At 40.6% G+C, this 25,988-nt stretch overlaps 1 protein-coding gene across 1 annotated transcript in view; it reads left to right on the top strand.

Annotated features, from left to right (window-relative positions):
- Positions 1 to 25,988, top strand: part of NOX3 (NADPH oxidase 3) — a 57,426-nt gene that overhangs the window by 7,831 nt on the left and 23,607 nt on the right. The window contains exons 5-10 of the mRNA XM_014846976.2: positions 2,880 to 3,025; positions 5,497 to 5,678; positions 9,120 to 9,249; positions 14,538 to 14,630; positions 16,454 to 16,707; positions 22,451 to 22,613. Coding sequence (XP_014702462.2) covers positions 2,880 to 3,025; positions 5,497 to 5,678; positions 9,120 to 9,249; positions 14,538 to 14,630; positions 16,454 to 16,707; positions 22,451 to 22,613 — 968 coding nt within the window. The remainder of the gene's footprint in view (positions 1 to 2,879; positions 3,026 to 5,496; positions 5,679 to 9,119; positions 9,250 to 14,537; positions 14,631 to 16,453; positions 16,708 to 22,450; positions 22,614 to 25,988) is intronic.

Below are 25,988 nucleotides of genomic sequence, written 5' to 3' on the forward strand. Positions count from 1 at the left end.
TGAAAAGAAAACAGGATGGAGGAAGCTGGAGCACAGGAACATTTAAGATGTAAATTTTAAAGTACATGAAAAAAGCTCAAAAGAATAGTTTTCACCATCTTCCGCCAGGAGCTACCTCTTGAAAAGTGTCTTGGGTTTTCTTCTACCCCCTTCATTTGTTTCTTCAGCTCTGTTATGGGAGACCTGGCAATAAGAATAAATAACTAGCTCAATGTCTGTGCTCTTTCAACAAATATACTGAAATTTAGTTGAGCAGTGTCAAATTCTCCTGTGCAAATCAATCTAATAGAAAATAGATTGTGATCAACAACTCATTACATGAGAGGAGAATGTTACATGATGCAGAATATAAAAGACACAAAATTTATCCTGTATTCCCTTTCTGACTGTCTCATTTGGATTACGTAATAGTAAACACATCACTTAATTTGGTGTGAAGCCAGTGTCTATGTCTGCGTGATGAGAACAGCTCTACACCCTGCCTGGTCTGCTTTGGTCCATGGAGGGAGAATGGAAGAAAGCTAGGAGCAGGGCAGTGAGGATAAAGGGGTGGAACGTAAAAGGAGTATTTACTCTCACCTTCAGTGAGGGCTCCAAGGGCTGTGCTCAGTCTTAAGTCTTAGGAGCTATTTGACTCTACATTAAAGACACCAAGTGAACTTCTCAAAGTGTTTTAGCTAAGCCTATAGGAGAAATTAATTTTCAGTAAAAAACTAAGGTATAAGTCATAGATTAGTGAAAAGAAGCAATATAACTTAAAGGTCCAAAGATAGGGTCCTGGAATCAGGCTAAAAAGGTTTTATCCCATCTCTGTAACTAATAGACTAGAAGTTCCTTAACTTTTTGAATACTGGTCTGCAAAATGGGAATAAGACCAATACCTGAGGATTAAGTGAGATAATACGCCTAAAGCATTTATAACATTTGTCAAAGTGTAGCAATCTTTGGTATATGCTAGCTATGAGAAACAGTACCTGTTGTTTTTTTTTTTTAAACTTTAAGGTAATTATCAGAAAACAGCAATTAGGAATACTACGTGATGTTTGTGTTCAATTTAGCAGCTTGTTCTCATTTCGTATATAGCATATTAGAAGAAATTGTACTAGATAAGCTTTTCCAGCTTTGTGGATCCTGAAACTGAGCGAGGCAGCCGCTTCATGGACACGGCTACATATGTTGACAAATGGAACATAAGGAAGAAATGCATTGACTTTTGGGTTCTAACACCATGGAATCCATAAGGAGACAGTCAATATCATAGACTCAACCACTATCTCTTGCTTTCCCTTCTTAGGTGGGCCTCAACCAAAAGCATATTTGACTTGATTTCTACTTAAAGGCTGCAGAAAAATGTGCAAAAATACATATATCAGCAGAGAAAAATTCCTCCAAAAATATTGCATCTACAGATCAACTTTCTGACCCTTTCTCTCTTTCTGTGATCTCACTGTCAGTCAGCACGTCTTTATTAAGTTCCTACTGGGGCTAGGCAATGTGCCAGGTGTTGAGGTTTCAAGATGAACAAGCTTTGAGGATTTAAAGTCCATTGGGAAATGTAGGTATAAATAAATACTCATAACAATAATGCCTAGGAAGTGTGATCATCAAGGTATCATTTGTGCCTGTGGAATTGAAGAATGTTCAATAGAAAAAACTTCTGAGTTGGGTCTTAAAGCATAACTAGAACTTTGCAAGGTGGAAAAGGGAATGGCTCTGATAGAAGAAATTCAGCTGACAGAGAGAAGAGGCTAAATAGAGGATGATATTTCTAAATAAATCTGCTACTTAGACCACAGGGACCAAAATGACACCAATATTCTCACAAGTTTCTGCTGTTCCTTTTTCCCTCACTCTCACATCTCAACCCGCAACATAGAGCCCTGGAGGATCCCAGAGTTTGCCCACAATTTGTAGAGACTGTACAATAGTAGTAGCCTCTGCTACTTTTCACTGTGGGAGCAAAAAAAAAAAGCGTATCAACTGGGAAATTATCTATACCCTGGGTAACGAATTCTCATTTCACACTTGAATCTGATCCCAATGGCAGGTATCAACTGGCCCGCCAACAGCAGTTCTATTTGCAGGAAAATCATCAGGATGTCCTTGCCCGGATGTTGTGACTGCTGGCTTCCCCATGGATTTCACAAGACAGGGAAGAGTAGTGCGGGGCAGAGGCTCCTTAGGCCAGGTGGCGCTGTGTTCCTGAGCTTGTTGTCCTCATTTAGAATTTACACATCACCACATCCCAGTGTTCAAAAACTGAGTTTTCTTCTTAAGAATACACAGTGAAGTTTAGTTCCACAAACACTGGCTTATTTCAATCCTCTAGGAATAACACATGCAAATATATGTGTGTATGTATATGTATGGGGTATATATACACATATATTAAAATGTATAAAGGAAGAATAGGAAATATGTCTAAAAGAGAACAAAAACAATCTCTCTCCTCGTATCTATCGTATATAGCATAGGCAAATATTTCAGAGTGTATGATGTACAGTTTTCTAGCATAATGCCTTCTGATTTCTTGGGGAAAAATATGTATATAATGGAACATATCTTAACTTATGTTATGGTATCATAATATCTATTTCACTTCCAGAATGATCATATGCTTATAATCAAATTATGGTGAATTGAGATTGACTTTGTTTCTTAATATAATTAAAATTAATGTGGTGAGTCACACAATATCTTCAGAAGTCTTCACTCCACTCCGTTCAAGACATTGGGAAAGATGTGCAAATAAATCACTCTTCTTTGGAGATTACAAAACCAGAACAGAGAGACTTGACCATATAGGCATTGTGTTGTTGAGAAACTACAAAGAAAGAAATCCATATGGCGTGTGTCCCATGTCGTTTTCTCTGCCACAGCCATCCACATCGTGGCTCATTTGTGCAATCTGGAGCGCTACCACTCCAGCCAGTCGGCGGAAGCAGAGGGACTTCTGGTTGCGCTTTCCAAACTTGGCGACGCCCCAAATGAGAGCTACCTCAACCCCATCCGGACCTTCCACACTGTGAGTTCTTGCATGGTACCAGTTTCTCCTCTATCCTTTTCCAGTCCCTTTATCAGGAACACTGTATATCAAAAGCTTTTAATAAAAGAGTTCAAGAGAACAAGTTTCTTCCTTATAATGTTAACATCAATTTCACCATTTCAATAAAAGTTCTTTTTTTATAACAAATGTTGCTAAGAGGTTATGGGCAAGGAGAAAAACTGATGCCACTTAATTAGTTTATAGAAAACATGATACACCTAAACAGTGAATGCAATAATCTGTTAAAACCTTAATATTTTAAATTTTAAAAGCAGCTCATGATTGGATATTTTTTTGCTGACGTTAGAATCATAAAGAAGGTGAAGTGCCATCTAAACCCGGGGATTATAAATTGGATGTCCTCATTCTCAATTTGCAAATTGTTTTCTGGATCTCGTCTCCTGTGTCATATTTTGGCACACATGTGAATAGCTGGTTTGCCAAATCAGATACTGGGCAAAGTAGCTAATTTCATAATGAGACCTGCATAGCTAGTGACATCCTTAATGCTAATTAGCTGTGTGCGCAGAGTACCAGCACACGTGGGGAACAAGAAGAAAACTGACAATGTGGCCACAGAAATCCACCTGTAGAGATAAAGACATTCCTCTTGCTTAATCCACCTCCCACCTCTTTCTTCCTGGTTGATCTAAACCTTTGGCCAGGTGCTGCCATATTGGAATATGCATCCCACGTGTTGACTAAGCTAAGAAAATCTATGTTGCCCAAGAAGAGCCCTAAGACAACACACTCCGGAAATGGAAATCTCTCTATTATCATCTAAGCCATCTCTTTAAGTGACCATTTTGCCCAAGCAAACTTATTTGAAGAAGCAAAATTCAAAGTCTCTTTTGGGGGAAATTCTTCCTTGTCTGCGTTCTCTAATTATCTTAAGATGGTATCCAATATCAGGCTATTGATTGAGTAGAGCTACATTTTCTTAGCTGACAGCAATTAAAAGCATATGTTTCACAGTTACAAATAAAACTACAGATCCCTCAGCCTGTGGGAATGCCTTTGAGGTCACTCAGCTGAGCCATTACCTGGCATCTACTGGAGTGAACACTTTTCCCCACTAAGGCTCTGGAAAGTTCATTGCTACACACACCCAAGAATAAATCACAACATTTCAAGGAGACTACATAGTAAATAGTATTTATTATAAACACTTTTAAAGCAATTTAAGAAGATGATTAAGCTACTCCCAATATAGTCATTTCAAAATTTTAGAAGCAATATACTATGTAAGTACTAATTAAGTTCAAGAAACCCTCTAATTTGGGGTATTTGGAGAAAGATAAGTATCAATAACACAAAGTGTACTTTATAGAGTATTTCTAAAGAGATGCAATGGGATTATTTTAGAGCATACATTGCAACTCAAACCAGTCAATAAATATGTTATAAGAAAAAGAAAGTGGGTGTTTGCTTTAATAAGCAAAGAAGAATGGTTTGAAAGTAGCACATCATATGATCTAAATGGATTTCTAAAATGCCTGTGTACACTTGAAAAAAAAATCTTTTAAATGTTTTAGACATACCACTTTGAATTTTATTTCCACTCTTTGCTCTATGAAGAAAAAATAAACATTGGAGAAATCCCTGTCCCAATTACCTCGAGATCTCAAAGCAGCTCAAATTAATGAGATTTTACTGACAAAAGATACAGTGTGAGTTTATTGAGCTCCTGGGCGTCTCAATGATGGTAACACAATATATGAATACTAATGACTTGGTGAGAACATGGGAAACTCACAATAAAAACAAAATGTTTTGTGATTCGCATTCTAAACCATCCCCTGCACTCACAGGTCAGAATTCTGACCTTTTGGCGGTGTCTACCAGATAAGAATAGCTGTATCTTTATTGATTACGTAGGATTTATGAGGCCTTATTCCAAGCCTCCTGAGCTGGCATGAAAGAAATTCAAGTCATGGTCCTTCCAATTAAAAAGCAAGAGCAAGGAATAACTACCAGGGGAACAGAGTGTGCAGCTGCTTTATTAAGAATGCCCCTAAGGGACCCCTCAAAAGAAGTGTTTATTGATGTTAAAATTCAATTAAGTATGGGGATCCACATTTTTATTTTAAAAATTAAAAACTTGAAACAGATTTATTTTGCAGTATTTTACTTTAAAATGCATTTTCATATATTGCCCTAATTTCAATTCAACACAATAACTCAGACATGAAAAATGATTTATATAGATGGAAAAAATGTAATTCGTGAAATGACATTTGATGAAATTTGAGCAAAGTGAATGTCTTCCATCAGATGGCAGAGAGGAAAGGGCGAGAAAGTCCCTCCTTGAGTTGTATGGGGATCCTTTTAGGCTAATATGATTCTGATCAGAACATTCTGAATTGTTCCCTGCTTGGGCTCACAAGGATTGATCCAAAAATGGAAACGTAGAACGAAGATATTAATGTCATGGCATTTGTTTCTTGCAGAACACAACCACTGAGTTGCTAACGACAATCGCGGGCATTACTGGCCTGATGATCTCTCTGGCTTTAATCTTGATCATGACCTCTTCTACCGAGTTCATCAGACAGGTCTCCTATGAGTTGTTCTGGTACACACACCATGTTTTCATCATCTTCTTTATCAGTCTGGCTATCCACGGGGCAGGGTAAGTCCATACTGTGCTCAGTGTGTGAGATTTTATCTCTGTGAACCTCAAAATAATCTCAGAAAGTCCTTTGGATGGAGGAACATGACATGCAGGGACTAAAGGACGCATAGAACATAGAAGGCACATTCACTGTGGTATATTCATAATGAACCTTTTTTAGTAGTACTGAAAATAAGTGACATGGGTTGTGAAGTGTTATACTTACTTTTCCTAGCTAACTCTGCTTGGTACTCTTGATATGTTTATAAGATGCAGGAATTTTAATGAATGCTGGATGACAATAGATCTAAGTTTCATTCAGAATCAGTTTCTGCAATCCAGTTTATGTGGGATTAGTTAGGATATATATTTTTGATACCCAGAATTCACTTACGCTTGACCAAAAGGAAACCACTAGGAAACCCAGTGTGGGAGACAGGACAGTGTGTGATGTGGTCGGTCTGTCTGACCTGGGCTCTGCCACGAGTCATCAGGGGGACTATGTGCCAGCCCTTAAAATTCTCTGGACCTCATTTTCCCATCTGACATATAGGTTCAAACATCCCATAAAACGCTGTTGTGACATTCGGCACCTGCCCAATACTGGTAATCTCTTCATCAGGAAACTGGAGAAACACGTGAAGCATAGCACCCTCAACGACAACATTTTCAATTCTTTAAATATTAACAAAATGGCTGGACCAATTATCCTATTGATGTCTATAAACTAGTTTGTCCCATATTAATTATTTTATAAATGGATGCCTTTTTTCCCCATGCTTCGATTTTCAAAGCACATTCACATGCATGATCAATTTGACCCAACAGCAGTCCTGTCCAATAGAGACGGTGCTGTTATCCCATTTGATAAAGAGAAAACAGATGTTCAGAGGATTAAGTGATTTGCACAAGGTCCCAGGATGAGTAAATGGCAGACTCAGTCCTAGGGTGCCGGTCTTCAGGCAACCAACCCTTTATTCATGACCAGCCCTGAGGAACGGGTCCTCACTTTCACAAGTTAAACACTCTTCGACACCTGCAATGATGTGGTCGGTGAAATTATGAAATTACAAAACCCTGCATGGCTTGCCAGCAGCTCTTCCTCTGCTTCCCACACTAGCAGAACACCGTGTGCTCCACCCTGTTCTCCCACCATTGCTGCTGCTAAGTGCAGAGGGGCCTGGTACTGGAGGTGGCCTTCATTTCTGGCCAGACCCGGAAGAGCAAGCACATGGCCACAGAGACTTCATGGCCTAGCAAGTCACACACGACACAGTGACTGTGGATCCCCTGCACAGCCCTATGGTACCTCTTCTAGATTTGCCCCTCAGCAAGTCAACCGCCTCCTCCAATCTCCCTCCTCACACTAGATGCTCCTTCCATCTCAGCACCCCAATATTAGAAGGTCATACTTCTACTGGTGCCACTGCCTATGCCTGATTAAGAGCTCTTTCAAAAGCCATCAGCTTGTCTGACACACAGACATCATAGAAGGAAGGATTGCCCCTGGGGGTCTACTTTACCCTAAAAAAACTGCCCATGCCTCTGATAGTCTCTAGAAACCTGCTCAGTCAATGTTCCCATTTATGCTGCCTGACTAAAGGCTTTCTAGTCACTTTTAGCATTGAAATACCTGCGATTGGCTCTTCTGAATTTGTGACCCATGACCCTGACTTTTTGTACTTTGAGGGGCAAGGTGGATGGTGTGTGGTCTCTGAGTGTTCCGCCCCAGGGATTGTCAGTCCTTCCTTTCTCTGTGGATTGCTCCCCCGACGCAGAGGTGTTAACCTCTGTAGGACATGCAAGAGGCTCTTCATAATTCACAGGTTAGAAGTCCTCTTCACCAAAATCACGCAAGCAGCCCCTGATCCTACCTCCCCTGCATTCACACCCTGGTGCCTCGTAGAAGCCTGAGAAGATTTCAATGGGCAGTGTTTCATTGGAGATAGGTTTTAATATCCAAATAACGTTTCATAAGATGAAATTTTTTAGTCATTTTAACTTAGTTGAAAGGCTTATTTTGGGATAAGGGCCTCGTTTAATCTTCTCAGCATGAAGTATTCTACAGCTACTGTTTACAGCAAAAAGTAATTTGCAAATTCCATGCAAAATGCCAAGTATAGTAGGATTGTTAGAACGTGTTAAAGCCCACTAATCTTCCTATTATGGGATGGCATAGATGAAGACATTAAAAATTTTAAATTTTTAAAAAGACACTGCAGAAAATAAAAAGATATTGCATTTGTGGAATGTTCTGGGGTTTCTTTAGATCGTATAAGGAATGTTGCCTTATATTGTCCTGAGAAGAAGGTTTTAGAGCCTGAGAAGGAAGGTGTTAAAGTTTACAGATTCTTTTCCTCTGGCTTCTCTTTACTATTCACCCTTCCCATGTCTGGGCATCATTTGCTCACTGGAGTCACAGATAGTTGTGTTCATCTAACTCAAAGGGATGTTATCAAGTTTGGATGACTTCCATAAAACAGGCTGGGACAAAGGCCAAGATGTCAGTTCTCCAGGCTGTTTCAAGGGCATCGCTGCTCCCTCCTCCCATGCCTATGATGCGAAAGGGGCCATGTCCCTCCACAGGCTACCCAGGACCTAAGCCTGTGTGGTGCTAAAGATTCTCAGTCTAGGGGTACCATGTTCCTCCAGAATAAATCAATTTATTTTATTCAGAAACATGTAGGAATTGAAAAAATCCTAGATGACGTGACCTCAGTGTCTTATGCTTCACAGCTCGTGCACCAATGGGTAACCCACGAACTTGTCCCAAAGCAAATTGTCAAAGGTCAGTTTGTACTGCATTGTGGCAACTATTCTATAGCAGGATTATAGGACTCTTGATCCAGTGCTCCATTCACGAGGGCCAACTTCCTTTTTTGCTCTCAAATTCATCAGCATAGTCCTGAGGACACACTTTACACTGACCTATTTCGACCTTGTCAAACACTAAGCCTGCTAGTGATCCTTGGGGGAAAAAATACCATTATTCAGAGCACTTCTTCTGACTTTTCACTTGAAAACTTCTAGGTGCTCAGAAACAAACCAAGAAGGGTAGAAGTTAAATAAATCAGCAAAAGACCCCAATAGTACAAAGTTGGCCAATTAGCTGGAATCAGCAATCAGGATGAGATATAACCTAATTAAATTCAACAGTCTACAAAAGGATGTGCTCAGACAATTTCCCTTCATTATGAATTCTCTAATATAGACACTTTCAATCTAACACAGGATACCACAGAGGGGCTCTTCTTTTCTGGGATCTTCAAAGTTACTCGAAGCTTCTTAAATTCCTCTTTTTAAAGATGTTGAGGGAAATGAATGACAGCTCAAGTTTCAAGACAGTGGCAGTGTTATTCCAGAGCCCACAGTAGAATATAAATTGGTGGTATCACAAGGCCTACAAAATCAATTTAAAATTTGGGGGGTTTTCCTTTGTTTTGTTTTTTACATGGCAAGTCGGATTGTTAGAGGCCAAACTCCAGAGAGTGTCTTGCTGCACAACGCTACCTTCTGTAGAGACCGCCATGCGGAATGGCGGCCAGCGACCCGGTGCCCAGTGCCTCAATTCTCAGGCAAGGAGCCTTCGGTAAGAATGAACCCAGGGGCTTTTAAAAATAGCTGTCGCCACAGTTAAAATAGCTCGAGCTTTTCTATGCTTCAGAAAAAGAACAGCCCCTGTCACCACGAGACAGAGCCAACTCTTTATTAAGTGTGCTAATGGAGAAATCTAGTTATGGGTAATTTTAAGAGAGGTTTACTGCCAAAAGCCCTCCGTCCATTTTGAAATGCGTTCCTCTTCTTACATTGGAATGTGGATGTCTGATACTGCGGGAATTCGTAGCACATCAAGCACAATAATGTCTCTGGAGGAGTTAGAAAAGCCTTGGCCTCACCCCTCCACTCTTAGAAAGCTCAGCTCCCTATCCCCTGCCTAACTGCTTTTTCCATTCTCAGAATTAATAGCATCACTTCTCAAACGAACGTTCAGCAACAACCAGATGAGAATCATGCCCTCTTTCTAAGCTTGCCTTCTTTCTGTCTACAGCTTCTGGGATGGAAAAAATTGGAGGATTTAAATGGATTTACTTCCTGTTCTAATTAAGCTCCCATAACTGAAATAATGACAATGTTAGCCAAAAAGGGGCTTAATGAGAATCCATGATAATGTCTATAAGATCTCAAGAGTTACGTTTCCTGGGTATGCCTTAATCATTATAGCTGGTGGCATAGGTAAATAGAAATAATAATCCAATTTGGTCTCTTGAGGTATCTTAGAACAAGGCAAGCCTTGGGACAGCTGGGTGATGCATGAAAGAAAATAAATGAAGCCAGCAGATTAAAACTAGAAGGAAGGGAGTGCCAAAAATATATATATCATAAAAAAATGGAATAATAGTATACAAATAGTGGGGATTTAGGAAATTAAGCTGTCAACATATGAGGAATATAATACTTCTTGACTTTTTCTAAAATCCTCAAATATATTAAATTAAGCGCTGGGTTTTAAGGGTGAAAACTGCTAGAAGGAAGGTTTAAAACTGAGAGAACTGGAATAGATGTGCCCATTAGACTGTGGTTCTTTTAATGGCCAGTATAGATTGTCTCTGTCTTAAACTCAACTATCGGTAGCCACTACCCAGCCTGCATATTAATGAGGAACATGAATGCCTCTCTCGAATTTTCAGCTACAGCGTCTCCATAAAAAAATCAATACCCTCCCACACCTCATGAATACAGACCAGAGCCTGCTCCCAGCAGCGTATGCTGACATTAATTATCATTAAAAGGGGGAACTGACCCATCTCTCTGCTAACTCTCCCCTGCTACACCTCCTTGCATACCCAAACTCATGTTGTCACTCTTTCCCATTATTTTTAATGGATCCTGATTCAAAGCGTGTGTGGGCTGTGCAATTACCGCTTGGCTGAACTCTGCAATATTCTGTCTGATGTCTTATAGACACTGAATCCAAAAGGCATCCCAAGGACAAGGAGATGTTCCTGCTCTTCCCTGCCCCACACCTTACCCAGGCTTGGCAAGGCTTTCCCCTTTGCTCTCTTAACTCGGTGCATTTTCATGGCGCTTTTATCACTAGATTATTTATCAATTCACCGATTCAGTGGTGCACTACCCCCAAACTGGGACTGAGAATGCTTTCTACATCACCTCATAGAAACTGAACTGATCAAAGGAACAAATTATACCTTGTGGTCCTCTTCTCCTCCACATCTGACTCCCCCTTTCTACCCCAAACTCACAGACACATATACAACTCCAGATTCTAGAATTGCTCATGCAACCCATCCTCAAAATAGGCCTTGTCTTCCTTAGCCAAAGAAGCACCTTATTTCATTTAACTACAACATAAATAATAATAACAAGGCTGACACTTTTTTAATTACTAGAGAATGATGTCAATGGTATAGGGAAAAGCTTTAACTGAAGTAGAGTCAATCCAGCAAATTTTCCCAAGTACCTATTATGTACTTGACGTTGCACTAGAGGCAGGATTCAGAGACGTGGTTCCTGCCCCTGGAAACCTTATTGTCTAGAAAAAGAGGCCGTTCGTAAACACACACATAAAATAAAATCAAAGCCAGCATGTTCTTATTTTCTGGTAGGAATGAAAAGCCAGGAGTGAAAGTGGAGGAAACAAGTTTCATTACTGTAGCTTTTAAATCAACATGGTTTTATTTCTATCATAAAACACTCACTGTACCATGACTTTTTGAGCATTTGGGAGAAGAAAAAATAAAGCTCAGATGCCACAGAGTGTTTTAAAGGAACTTAGCGTTAAAGAGCATCAAGGAAACTTAGATAATAAGTCGTTCTACCCCTTTACTTAATAGATGGAGAGATTGAGGCCCAAGGATTTTTAATTTCCTACCTATGGTCACAAAGGCAAAGGTCACAAAGGCTTTCTCAGTAAAGCCACATCAAAGAACCAGGGCTCCTAACACTGTGGCCATAAACTTTCTTCTCTACACTCTTCGACATTCATTCTGAACCTCTGGCCTTCTCTCACCTCTCATTTTGTCAATCCTCTGCTGCTATCTACAAGTACACACCCTCAACACTATATTTATCTCTGTGAATAAAGCTAAAACATTTAAGAGCTTGTAGAGAACCTAAATAATAATTTCCTCCAACTCCCCCATTTTGCAAAACAGGAAATCTGAACATAAAAAGGCCCAAGATTTGCCTTAGGCATAGGGTGAGGGATGGTAACTGCAAGAAGCCAGGTCTTCTGAGACTCAGTCCAGATTCTACCTCACCATATGCCCCTCCTGCTCTGGGGCATGGCTTCCTTCTCATCCTTACTCACTCTTGTCTGTCCTGGTGGTCACTGTTAGGATAATCTTCTAATATTCACGTTTGCACATAGCTCTCCCTCATTCCCTAGTTTCCAGGGGCTCCAAGAGTACCAATGTAACCAAACTGGGCTTTCTCCTCCTAGAGCAATTTACAAACTAGAGGAGAGATAGTGTCAAGGATGACTAGCTTACGTTCTCTTTCCCGACTAACTGTATAAAGAAAAATAATCCTTTCCATTTTATCAACATGGAAAAATCAGAGACCGTGACTGATTTGAAGTGTGTGATGTTTAAAACTTTCTAACATGGGCAGGGAAGATTATTTGTGGAAATATGTACAGGCTATGTGAGTGTTTTTGCAAATCTCTCTCTAAGCTCCTATAGGAAAAATTGCATTCTTGCTATCATTTCTGTAAATAACCAAACCAAGTCTCAAAACACTTTCTGGTCCATTCACGCATAAGTCACCTAAGGATTCACTCCCTTGTCCAACCCCATCCTTCATGTCTACTCCGTCCTGTCTTTTACCTTGCTCGTCATCACTGCCACACCCACAGCATAGGTGGACAAAAGGTTTTATTCTCTCTGCTATTCTGAACACGTTGCTGAACCCCACTGAGGCAGAAATGAATAAATGGGTCAAATGGCTTTGTGTTGCCTGAATAAATCAAGCCCTTATCAGGTAAACAAGAGGAAAAAGCAGAGAGGGTTGATGTAGGCGGGAAGACGTGCAATGCAAACAGACCCAGAAATAAACAAAAGAGAAACAGAAAAAAACAAGAACGATAACAGAAGGAAAAATAATGCTGAAGGGCCTGTGACCTGTCCATGGGAAAGATGGAGCAAGGTGATGGGGAACGGAGTGATGAGCGACCAAGATGGGGAGGCAATTGGTGAGGATTTTCTGAATGTCCGAGTTCAAAAGAATGAGACCCCCTTCTTGCTCCTACGATGGTATACAAGGAGTGAGGTCATGGTGGAATTAGAATACTAAGGAGGGAATTTAGGGAAATTAGGAAAATGCCTGAGCTCTAGTCTTAGCTCCCTGTGATATAGCTCTGTTGTCTCCCAGGCAACTCATATTCATTCCCAGAACATTCTGTGTTTTCTACTTTATTTCTTTTTCGCTCATTTGTTTGTTTTTGTTTAAATGCAAAATTAGACTATATTTCCAAGAACCCTCAACATCCTCAAATTCAATGAATTCACGAGTCTCTAATGTTTTGTAAAACAAGTGTCAGTACCCATATCAGCATTGGACAGAAAGAAGAATGATTGCATGGTAAACGCTCTAGGGTGGCACTGGGGTCCTGGGAAGAGCACTGGCCGGGTGGTCAGGCCCATCTGGGTTCACGTCTTTACTGTGCATCTCCTTGGCTTTGTGACCCTGGGCAATTTGTGAGATCTTGCTGAGCCTCAGTTTCCTCTTCTATAAAATAAAGAGAATACCATACGCCTCGTAGGGTTGTTTGGTATCAGAGCTAGTGTAAGTCTTCCAAATTTTAAAGTTCCCATTCTTTCCATTTTAGGGGAAGAAGACATCTTAAGTTGTACCCAACCCTTGGTACAAGAATAGCCTGCTGGTAAACTGATCATTGATAATGTACATTATACTCACAAAATGTTAACATAGGATGTGGCTTATCAAGAATGGAAATCCTGGGGCTGGCCCAGTGGTGTAGTGTTTAAGTTCGTGCACTCGGCTCCAGCAGCCCAGGGTTCGTTGGTTCCGATCCTGGGCATGAACCTACACACCACTCATCAAGCCATGTTGTGGCAGCATCCCACATACAAAAACAAAGGAAGATTGCCATAGATATTAGCTTAGCAACAATCTCCCTCAAGCAAAAAAAAGAGGAAGATTGGCAACAGATATTAGCTCTGGGCCAGTCTTCCTCGCCAAAAATAAAAAGGAAATGTTCACTGTCACAATTCTCCAGACAATTGTTGAGGCTTTTGTTTTGATTCTAAAAACCTAGATTTAAAATGCTGAGAAACCAACTTTATGTTTTATTCCAGATCACAATTGGCTGTGTGTGTGTGTTGTGTGAGCACATATGTGTATGTGTGAGGGTGTGTGTTTCTTCAGGCCGACCCTCAAGTTGTGATGCATTTTTGGCCCAAAAAATTACCATTCGAAATGTTTTTATTTAATTTCCCATGTCCTCTGTTGGCTCAGTAATGAAAAGACTTAGTAAGCCTTTAACTTTGGCTGAGTTTGGGAGCATTTATGACCCTATCATATGTAACATAAACATCAATCTGCTTTCTTACTTCTTTGCAAATTCAATTATTTCTAATTACATAAAGGCATCATTGATCAAGTAAGCATAAAAACCAATACAGAAGAGTTTAATCTCTTAAATAAGCTTGTAGACTTCAAGGAATAATTGAATGTTATAGTATTTAATACAAGGAGACATCTTTGTTGTTGATAACTGACCCAAAGCGAAAGGAAAATGTCCAGACCACATTATGTTATGTATCGATTTGGTTCAAATTGAAAATATTTGGATTCTATTTTCATTTCCTTTTCCTCTCTCTCTGCTGCTCTCTGCAGGCTTGGAAATGGGTTTTAGGCCCTGTGGTCTTATATGCATGTGAAAGAATAATTAGGTTCTGGCGATTCCAACAAGAAGTTGTCATTACCAAGGTATGCATGTAGCTTTATGTCTGAGTAAAAGTCTAAGTGTAGATGAAAAATTTTTATTAGCCCAAGTTTTTAATTTGCCATTTTTATTGCAGAACTGTCTATAATTTAGAGGGTCGTCTTCTGTTCTAATAATTGTTTGTACCCTGCACATCTTTTAGCGTGACTAACTTTACTGAAGACAGCAATCAGGGTTCCAGACCAGTACACAGAATTCTAATAAAGGTTACAGTACAGCCGCTGGAATCATCTGTATTTCTCTTTATTTCGATTTCTCTCTAGGGGGAAAAAAACAGGGGTCATAGTAATTTATAGTATGATCACTTCCTTTGCCACATGAAGAGATGGATTTTGCAAACACACCAAGGATATCCATACATTTTCAAGCATACACTCATGTCTGGAACTTCTGAGCAGAAAATAGGAGAACAGTCACTCAGGTTCGAGCGAGAGGAGGCGCTGGGGGCTTCAAAATGGAGAGGAACGGTGTCTAAGGAGGTCTACCCTAGTGAATGAGTGCTCCGTGCTAGCGTGTTCTAGTCTTGCCATCTCTCCTCACAGCTCTCCAATTTTTACCTCGTACTGGAGGAAGATAGGAGCATACGGACCAAGAATATATGTCTAGGAGACAGAAAAGCTACCAAGTACTCTCCCCTTAGTTTTATAAATGTCTAGGAAGAAATTCTTTGCTAACCAAACCCATCCTGCTTTGCTAATACAATATCAACAGAATACTATATCTCTTTCACTGTCATCATGAAAATAGATGCAGAGAAATTGCTTCATAGTTCTGTCTTAAGTGGTTTCCATGTTGCTGTTTTTAAGTTAAGCACCAAAGGAGATCAGGCTGTATCAAAAGGCAGACAGTCAAACTTCTAGAAATCTACTAAAGCTGTTTCTAGGGAGACAATTTAACAACAGAATCAGAATAAATATCAGTGGGGAGGGGAGAAATAGGACTAATGATTAAAATGCTGTGAAATTCTCTTCTGAATGGAAAAACACTGTCACAGAATTGGAATGCTAGATTTTGTTCCCTTACGCCTCATGCTACAGAAGAAAGTGTGGGGACCTGGAAAGCTTTTTCAGAAAACAAGGAGGAAATCTAAGAAGGGAAATTAGTTCTTTCTCTCCAGTAAGCAGCAATTTATAAAGTTGTATGAATTTAGTTTATAAAGTATATAAATTAGTTTATAAAGTATATAAAAGTGCTAAGAGCCTTTGCATGATGCTTCCTATGTCTAAAATTCAGAGCCCAGACTGGAGGCTGGACTAAAACCAAATCAAACAAACAAAACATTTCAGAGCGAGTTTGAAAATTGTTTTACGCTTAGAATGAAGAAATTCCACGGTTAATTCACAAGGGATTGAGAAAAGATGCAGATCACTGAAAGCAGTAACAAACTGGACCTCGATTTTTAAAATGTAGAGATAACTATGTGACTATTTTAATAACTTTAAGCATAATTAAGTGCTATGGATGACATGCTAGCTTATATTTTCTTGGGTCTGGTTAACTGTGCTAAGCAAAGCTTGGCCATTTGAGACACACAAAGTCACATGCTGGATGCCACATTGCACCTGGGTGCAGCCACCCAAATTTCAGACATAACACTGTGAAGGAGGTGAACTTTGTCCTTGATGGAGTTGCCAACCCAGACATAAAAGTGATGGCAAAAATCCTTGAACGCTCATAGCAAGTGGTATATGTGAATTACACTGCAACAAAGCTGATTTAAAAATTTAAAAAGCTTTGATGGAATGAAGGCTATTTTCAATTATTTCACCTGAGCAATGAGACCAACAATTCTCTTGCTCTGATTTAGGTGGTCAGCCATCCTTCTGGAGTCCTAGAACTTCACATGAAAAAGCGTAACTTTAAAATGGCGCCAGGACAGTACGTCTTGATACAGTGCCCGTCCATATCCTCGCTGGAATGGCACCCCTTCACCCTTACCTCTGCTCCCCAGGACGACTTCTTCAGTGTGCACATCCGCGCAGCAGGAGACTGGACGGAAGCTTTATGTAAGGCCTTTGGGGCTGAGGGACAGGCCCTCAAGGAGCCCTGGAGACCGCCAAGGTTGGATCCCATTTCTTTTATATGTATAATTCAGAATATTATAAAAGTAAGCTGTTTCAGTGTAAGAATGTATTACCAAATTCAACACTCTCTTTATTCTAGATGTTAAGTTTGAGTCCATTTTTTAAATTCAAGAATCTATCAAAAGTATAATTTAGTAGATTTCCAGTAGAAGCAAGTACATTTCTTTCAAAAACAAATGTTCGGTAAAGGCAGGCAACGATACAGGGAGAAGGAGCATTTTGTTATCCCAACTCCAAAACATCACTTGGCTAATTATGTGTAGCCCGCGATGAGTAAGACAGCCCTGTGAATTTTGGCGGTCACAGTCCGATGTCTTTAAATTATATTTGTAAGTTTAGTGAAGTTTGGTCTTCATAAGAAGGATACTTCAGAGTCAGAATTAATCTGGCAGGCCCCATATACTAGAGAAAGGGCCAAACAATTGCGGATTGAGGCTCATAAAATGACAAAACGATCTGAGAGTCAAGAAAGTTAGTGGTGTCATTCATTCCATCAGTCCCACGTGTGTGTATGCAACAAGTATTAATTAAGCTGCACTGTGTACCAAAATACAGAGATGTAAAACATTGCCTCCATTCTCTAGGACTTCTAACAGAATCAACATGGACATGCAAGCAAATTATTTAATTTTGTTGCAAGGGAGATGTGCAAAGGGTGGATCTGAGGATCTACTGATGCCATCTGGATTGATTTCCTAGGGTTGTCATACAAAATACCATAAACTGGGTGGCTTTAACCAGCAGATAGTTATTCTGTCACAGTTCTGGAGACTATAGGTCCAAAATCTAGGTATCGGCAGGGCCGTGCTCCCTCCGAAACCTGTGGGGAAGATTCCTTCCTTGCCTCTTCCCAGCCTTTGGTGGTTTTCCAGGGATGTTTGGCATTCCTTGGCTTGCAGCTGCAGCAGTTCAATCTCTACCTCTGTTGTCATATGGTGTTCCCCCTTCTTGTGTTGGTGTCTCTGTGTTTCTGTGGCCTCTTCTTAAAAAGATGCTGGTCACATTGGATTAAGGGCCCACCCTCCTCCTGTATGACCTCATTTTAACTTGATTAATTACATCTGCAATAACCCTATTTCCAAATAAGATACTGAGGGAGAGGACTTCAACCTACCAACTGGGGACACAACTCAACCCACAACAGCATCGGATTCAGAAAAGCCTGGGCACATAACAGAAATCCCAGCGTCAATTACCTCTCCTTGGCTCCTTTTAATCAACAGCGGCTTAAAGTCGAGGCCCACTCTGACTGCAGGATTACCCAAGCAGCACACAGGCCCATGTTTAGGGCCCCACAAAAACAGGGACACACAAAGAAAATGTTGAGAAAAACTTTTGAAAGTATTTGATATTTCAAAGGAAGCATCAAGAGCATCTTTCTCTGCCATCCTTGGAGGGTATCAGGAACTCCCAAGCAGTGGCCACTGACATAAGAAATTGGGTGGGGAACACCATGAGGACACACTTAGAATGGAACTTCCTGAGGGCAGGCCATTGTCTGGCCTCCTTGGTACATCTGGTGCCTAGAACAGTGTCTGACACATAGTGAATACAGAGTAAATATTTAATGAAGGGAAGAGTGAATACGTGGACCCAATAAGGATGCTTTATTTCATTTATTTTAACAAATATTTAAAGGTGGAAAACTAGCCGACAGAATAGATGAAAGGCACAGATTCTAATCAGCTTATTGTCCCTCCTTCCCCCTTCCCATTGGATACTGAACTGTAACTATGTAACACTGAGCTTGGCTTTGTTCAATGGGTAGGAAGAGTCATATGCCTTCATTTCAAACATTGGAATTAAAGAGAGGTGTGACAACAAACCAAGTAGAAACATCATCTGACATCATCAAACATCAGAGCAGAGCTCCAAGACAAACGACAACACCTGACTATTCCACTAAGTCATTCTCTTTTTTATCATGGAAAGCAAGCAACATAACAGAATTTTTAAGGTTCGGAATGCAATGCCAATGCTTAAAATCAGGAATGAAAGTTGATACACCCCTGTACACACAGGTCCCTGCCCTCCCCTGGGCATTGCCAAGATGGATACCTTTATCCTCTTTGCTAGCCCGGTCTCTGCTCTGGGTGTATTTAGACATCCAGTCTATCAACCAACCCTTCTCTTCACAAACCAGCTAATATTTCCGCCCACCCTCCACAAGAACTCCGTATGTGTTTCTCAGTAGTCCATATGCTTTCCGTCTGTGGAGCACACTGTCAGCTCAAGGCCTGACATGATCTGGTCCGCCGAGGCTCCTCTGCTCCGCCTCCTGCTCCCTGGTTGCACTCAGCCATTCTTCCAGCCTTTCTGGTTTTCTTCCCCACCAAACACGCTTTCCTAGGTGCCTTTGCTGTTCCCTCCTCTGGAACACTCTCCCCCAGATCTCTCCTTGGCTGCTCCCTCACTTCCTCCCTTCTCTGCTCAAACATCTCCTTCTACTGAGGCCTTTCCTTCCGGCCTCAGAGAAACAGCAGCCCCCAGCTGACACTCGGCTTTCACCAGGCCCCATGCTGTACTTTGCTCTTCTCCATAGTACTTAGCACAACTGGACACGCTCAATATCAGCTCGTTTACTCATTTACCACCTATCGCCTCACACTGATTGGAAGTTCCAGGAGAAAAGGCACTTTGTTTGGTTCACTTTGTTGTCCCCAATGCCTAGAACTGACCCTAACTCTTAGTTGGCACTCGATAAATATTTATTGAATGAATAAAAATGAGTTGTAAACAGTGCAGCTTCCCTTCATTTATTAAATTCATTTGATCTCTGCCTCTATGTACGTGTTGGCGACATATGAGTAGTAAAACCCCAGAAAACCTAGAATTTGTTTAAATCTTCAACATATCAAGAAGCAGAATTTTATTGGAGTTCCCTGGATGATTTTACCTCTCTTTTAATTTTGCAATAAATCAAACATGTTGGGGAGAGCACCATATTTTTTTTGCTGCCTTGGACACAGAAAGGATTTAAGTCAGCCCCAGGAATCTGTGAGGCAAGCAGTGATGGAGGAGCCCAAGAAGAGATGCAAACCTAGACAAAGAGAGGGAAACTTCTTCCTCGGAGCCCAGGAAAAAGGGAGAGAATGTAGCTCTTAAAAGACTCTCCCTTTTGAAGTAAGATGGAGGGATTTCTCAGAGTTGAAACTAGTGAATTTTCAGCTACTTAACGGGGCTGCCCACGGGCAGGGGCTCCAGCATCAGACAGCCTGGGTTCAAAGTCCAACTTTGTGTGTGATCCTGGAGAATGTATGTAACACCGTGCCTCAGTTTCCTCAGCTGTAAAATGAAGATGATTGATAATCATTGTACCTAAGGCTTTGTTTAGGATCAAACGTGACAGTCCTTGTAAAGCCCTTAGCATAACTCATGATAAAGAAAGTTAGCTATTACTATTAGCACAATAAGAAAAGTCAGCTACCACAGAGATGACAATGAAAGTGATGATCAGACAGAGAGGACAGTGTAGATGAATAAAGATGTGGGTTGGGAGAGACAAGACTGGCGGTGGGTGAGGTGGGTGGGGGACGCTGCTGACGCTAAGCAACAAGGAATATCACGATGTGGACGCTGGAAAGGCGGATTGTTTTCTCAGCTGCATTATTAAACTTTGTAACCACATCAAAGAGGAAGGAGCTGAGTGAACCAGAGAATCAAGAATTTGTGCAAAGGAAGCCAATTCAGGATTGTGAGACGTCTTAAGAAATGAAGAAATTTTGGCCCAAAAAAACAGTTGAGCTGTCATGATAGCTCTGAGCAACTATTGAAAGGCCTGAGGCACAGGAGAGGGGCAAGACCTGGTGTGTGTTTCTCAGGAAGGCAAGAGGGGTGAGCTGTCAGAGGATAGATTTCAGGCAAACATGAGAAAAAGGGTCTAATGCTTAGAACTGCCCCCAAATGCGACAAGGCGCCCTGCGATTTAACCATCAGCCGTCAGGGACGTGGGCAGTTGGCCTAAATATTTTCTCCTGCCGCTTCCAGCTTAGATTCTCAATCCTAATTATGTAAAAATTTGTTTATTAAGTATTTCTGTGGATTATATGATATAATTCTTCTTTCAGTTTAATTGTTATCTTTTCAAATCAGTGTCGAGTAAATCCCAAATATGACTGATTATAAAAACAATTAACAATAAGACATTTTAATCCATGGGCAGTTTCATGTTTTTCTGTCTCGATTCCCCTTGCCTAATTATTTATAAAATAATCTACAATGGGCTGACATGCTCACCCTTTCTTGTTAACGATCTTTTATTTTTATTCTTCCATTTCCATATATCAATATGTAATAAAGCCTTATTAATTAAGATTAACTTGAGGAGAGTTCATTTGAATTATTCGGAGGTCTGGCATATAGAATATTTTAGAATAAACCCAATTGAACTTTCATGAACACATAGGAAGCCCAAATGGGCCAACCTTGGGTGCCTTCAACAGACACCCCTTAGGGAATGATTATGAATAACTTAGAAGACTTTTAATTAGCATATCTTTGTTCATATGTAAATGTGTGCTTTTGGAATAGTTGAGCTTATTTAACACATTCTGCTGGCTGAAATGTTTTAAACCTTCCCTTTATGATTTATTCAACAAATTGTTATTGAACACCTCCATGCCAGAGAGGTGCTAGGATGCAGTGGTGAGCAAAAACACACATTGTTCCTCCCTCCATAGAGCTGGTAGTCTAGTGATCAAGATAGACACAAATCAAATCATGTACATACACCCCAAAAACCTGCAAAATTACAACTGTCATGAGGACAACAGAAGAAGGGTATGTGATACTATAAATTATGTAAGACGGGATTTAACCTAGTCTAGGGAAATGATGATTGGGATAAAACTAATGAAAGGGTAACTATTAACCAAGTAAGAGGAGAGGGGAGAAATTGGGGCAGAATTTCCCAAGTGATTACTTGGATTATCATGTGCAAAGGCCCTGTGGCAGAAGAGAGTACTACGTATTTTAGGAAAGGAAAGGAAAGTCAGTGTGGAGAACTGGTCGTGAGAGATGGCACAGAAGCCAGAGGGCAATCCGTTTAGGACCATGGTAAAGTCTACATCTTCAATGAACATACTTTATCCTTACAAAGAAAAATTTGCTAGGCAAAGACAAAACATCAGTGCCACCACTGGCATAATTATTGCAGATTTTGTTTCCATAATCTAAAATAACGAGTTTTAGAAATTCCATATAACTAACAAATTATCTCAAAATTTTATGTATTCCAAATAAATGGCTTCTGTTGGACTAAAATTGTATAAACACACTAAGATGTGAGATTGAACAAACAAAAGTAGGGGAGAAGTATGAAAGTAAAAGGACAGCACCTTGATGGCAGCTGGGCAAAAAAAGAAAGAAAGAAAGCAGAGGCCTTTTCTACCAGGCTTCATGATACTTGAAGCCAAAACCAGCTTCTAAGAACCGTAAGAAGAGGATGCCACCTGGAAGAGGTGTGAGCTCAAATCAGAGGAGTCAGGCTCTGTCCTTCCATGCATGACACCAGGGTGGGATTGCCTGGGGGTCCCCCAGACACAGGCCTGCGTATCCTCACGCTCAGTCTGAGCTCTCCAAATAGGGCGTTCTCGAGCACACAGCCAACCTCCCCGCACACACTCACAAATACATCCACTAAAAAGCACTGGTTTCCGATGGCTTTGTTTTCAAGAGCAGAGTGTTCTGAACGTCACACGGGCTGCCCTCTGTCATTGCAGGCTGGCTGTGGACGGGCCATTCGGAGCCACGCTGACCGACGTGTTTCACTATCCCGTGAGCGTGTGCATTGCTGCGGGAATAGGGGCCACTCCCTTCGCCTCCCTCCTGAAATCCCTGTGGTACAAGTGTTGTGAGTCACACACCCAGCTGAAGCTGAGCAAGGTATGGAAAAAATCATTAGTTCATCCTTCCGTGGATTAAAAGGTTCAAAGTCCTTATATCTATCATCTGCTGATTCTTGGGGAGGATTTTAATTAACTATGAGGGATAAACTAAAGGAACCTTAACTATACTTATGTTCTTAAAAATCTCCATTCGGTATTACATTTATGAGAAGGGTTATGTCTAATCTTGTTAAAGATGACAAGACATAAATTTTATGGCTTCATTGCCATTACAGGATATGTAATTGTTCATGGCAGTAAAATATGGACAGGCTGCAAATGGCTATGTGACTGGGCTGCAGTGGGTAATATTAACAAGGGGCCTTTTCCTCAGTCTTTTTAGCTTCATACTACGGCTGCAAGTGCACAATTCAATATCTTCCTTTCATAGACTCAGGGTCTTAACAAAAGGGTCTTAAGAAAATGTCACAACTGGGATTCATTGGCCGGCTGACTTTGGTGTTGGCATCCAGTTCTGAATCTCCCTCTTGTCATGTCTTATATGTTCTCTAGCTAGATGCCTCCATGGTTCCCTTCCTTCCTGGGTCCTATCACGAGACTCCATCCCATACTTTCTCCCTCTTAGGACAAGCAAAGACACTAGAGAAGTGGGAGAAAGGGAGCCATGCCAACACCAAGTGGCGTCAACTCAGGAGTCCCCAGGACGTCAGGCCAGCCTGGTCCTGGTCCAGGTTCTGCCACTTCTCTTCTGGCTGACACTTGGCTCCAGTTTCCTCATCTAGCAAAGATACTTGATTAGATCAACATGCCCCAGTGTGTGCTCTGTGGAACATTATCACATAACATGGTCCACTAAAGAGAATTCTGTGGCCAAGTGAACTTAAGACATTCTACTACAAATCCCACTCTGGAAGAGTCACATTATCTATTAGCCTATTGAATAAATCCTGCAGAAAAGAACCTCATTCTGTTTTGCCTCGCCCACCCTTCCCAAGCTTATTCAGCTTCAATCTTTCTTCCCCTAACATTTATTAAGGAACAGCCTTCTGTGATGCTCTGGGGAGCTATGCCAGACTAGAAGACCTCTGAAGTTGGAACTTCCCTAACTAAGAAATAAGTGTAAAATCAGTGGTCATTTCATGAATTTCCAAGTGACAGGTGCTTGACATACATTTTCTCATTTAATTTTTGTGATCTTCCCAACAACCTTAAAAAGTAGATAGTACTATGACTCTTCTCCAGATAACAAATTTGAAGCTTAGAGAAACTAAAATGACTTCCCCAAAAATACACAGATAATGAAAGGCAGAATCAGGATTCAAACTCTGGCTCTGTCCATGACATAACAACACATGGTAGACATGAATCCCACCATTGCATCTTAGGCAGACTGTGGGATTCCTGGCCGTAGAATCTACCTCAGCCTGATTCCTCTTCTCTCACTAGAAGCATCTTTGAGTGCACTAGTTCAGCTATCTGAGCTGGATTTCCTGATCCACACAATGGAGAAATAAGAGTCCATATCTAACAGGGAATTTTAATACCAAATAAATAATGTGGAAATACTACTGTGTAAATGTGTATAAAATTATATAAATGTTCATTATATCTGACAAAGGTATAGATTACTTCTGCTGGCCTAGATTTGTCTAGCATTGACTACCCACAAGGCAGGGTTAGACATTTTATACATACTATCGGACATCATCTTTCTAAGGTACTTACCACTTTTATTCCCATTTTATAGATGATGAAACTATAGCTGGATCACAAATCTAATAAGAGTGATAGAGTCATATTGCAGAATTGTCATAATACCTCTTTCAGATGAGTACTACCCTCAATTTACCAATGAAGAACCTGAAGCACAGAGAGCTCATAAATATCAGAATGCAAGTTTGAATCCAGGTCCTTCTTGCGCTAAAGTCCGTCTTCTTTCCTTTACACCACAATGAGTTTAACAAAGTGTCTTAGTCTGTTTGGGCTGCTATAACAAAATACCATAGACTAAGGGGCTTACAAACAACTGTTTCTCACAGTTCTGGAGGCTGGGAAGTCCAAGATCAGCGTAACAACAGATTGGTGTATGTTGAGAACCCACTTCCTGGTTTATAGACGGCCATCTAGCTATAACGTCCCACGGCAGAAGGGGGAGAGGGAACTCTCAGGGGTCTCTTTTATAGGGGCACTAATCCCATTCATGAAGACTCCACTCGTATGACCGAATCACCTCCCAAACACCCCACCTCCAGACACCATCACATTGGGGATTAGATTTCAACATATGAATTTTGGGGAAGACACAAACATTCAATCTATGACACGAAGTGAGCAAAACAGCCACTGTTCTATATATATGGACCCCACAGCAATGCTTTGTTACGGTTTAGATGATTTCTCAGTCCCCCTAGGCTCTTTCTTTCCTCTTGGTGTCCACCAAGTAAAACCCACTTGTAGAGATGGCTCATCACTTCATGGCTTCCATTACACTAAAGATCCTATGATAGTTCACATGGAGATGGTGACAGATTGTGTATCTCACTTTCATTCACTTATTCACTCATTGCATATTTATGAGCACCCACCATGTGCCAGGCCCTCTCACACTGACGTGAAAACCTATTACTCTCCTCACACCACGTCTTTCTCTCCACCTCCATCCCCACTGTGCTGTTCTCCTTTTATATCGTGTTCACAAACTACCTTCTTTTCCCCTCACTCGGAGCTCCTTGAGCGAGGCTTCTCTGGGTATCTTCATAATGAGATATGTATATATATGCACACACAGTCTAGAAACTTTGAATAAATACACAAATGGCCAAATGGCTTCTGCACAATTTTTTGTAAAACTCTAGGTGACTAAGATCCATTCAATTTTTATTTAACCAAAGAGACTATTTGTTCAGTAGTTTTATAATTAAAATAATACATTCCAACTATTTTATTATAAACAGAAAGGAAAATTTCTCATAAAAACCTCCAAAATCTTAAAGTCCATACAGGAACCCACAAACTCTTGATACCATCTCCTCTCTCACCATTTTATTGTTATTCCTGGGTTCTGCTTATGGGATTTCTCAAAGCTGTTTCAGTAGGAGCCTTACGCAGTTACCACAGAACTATAAAACAGGGACATTGATCTCTATTCCAAAAAACTGAAACCCTAGAATTGGAAATAAAAAAGAATGTTTTTATAACTTATAAAAATTGGAGGTAAAATAGGGACAATATTCTGCTGAAAATAAAGGTAGGACTATGGTGTATGAGAGGAAAGAAGCTAAAAGCACAGACACAAACTAACTTGAGGCGTCTTGACCTCCTAGCTTTGCATATGCAAATGAGAGCTGACATCTGTTCTTAGAGTGGGAAGTGATTTGCCTAAAGCCACTGAGTCAGGACAGAGTGCGCATTT

Source organism: Equus asinus, chromosome 1 (assembly GCF_041296235.1).
Source record: "Equus asinus isolate D_3611 breed Donkey chromosome 1, EquAss-T2T_v2, whole genome shotgun sequence".
Taxonomy (NCBI): Eukaryota; Metazoa; Chordata; class Mammalia; order Perissodactyla; family Equidae; genus Equus; species Equus asinus.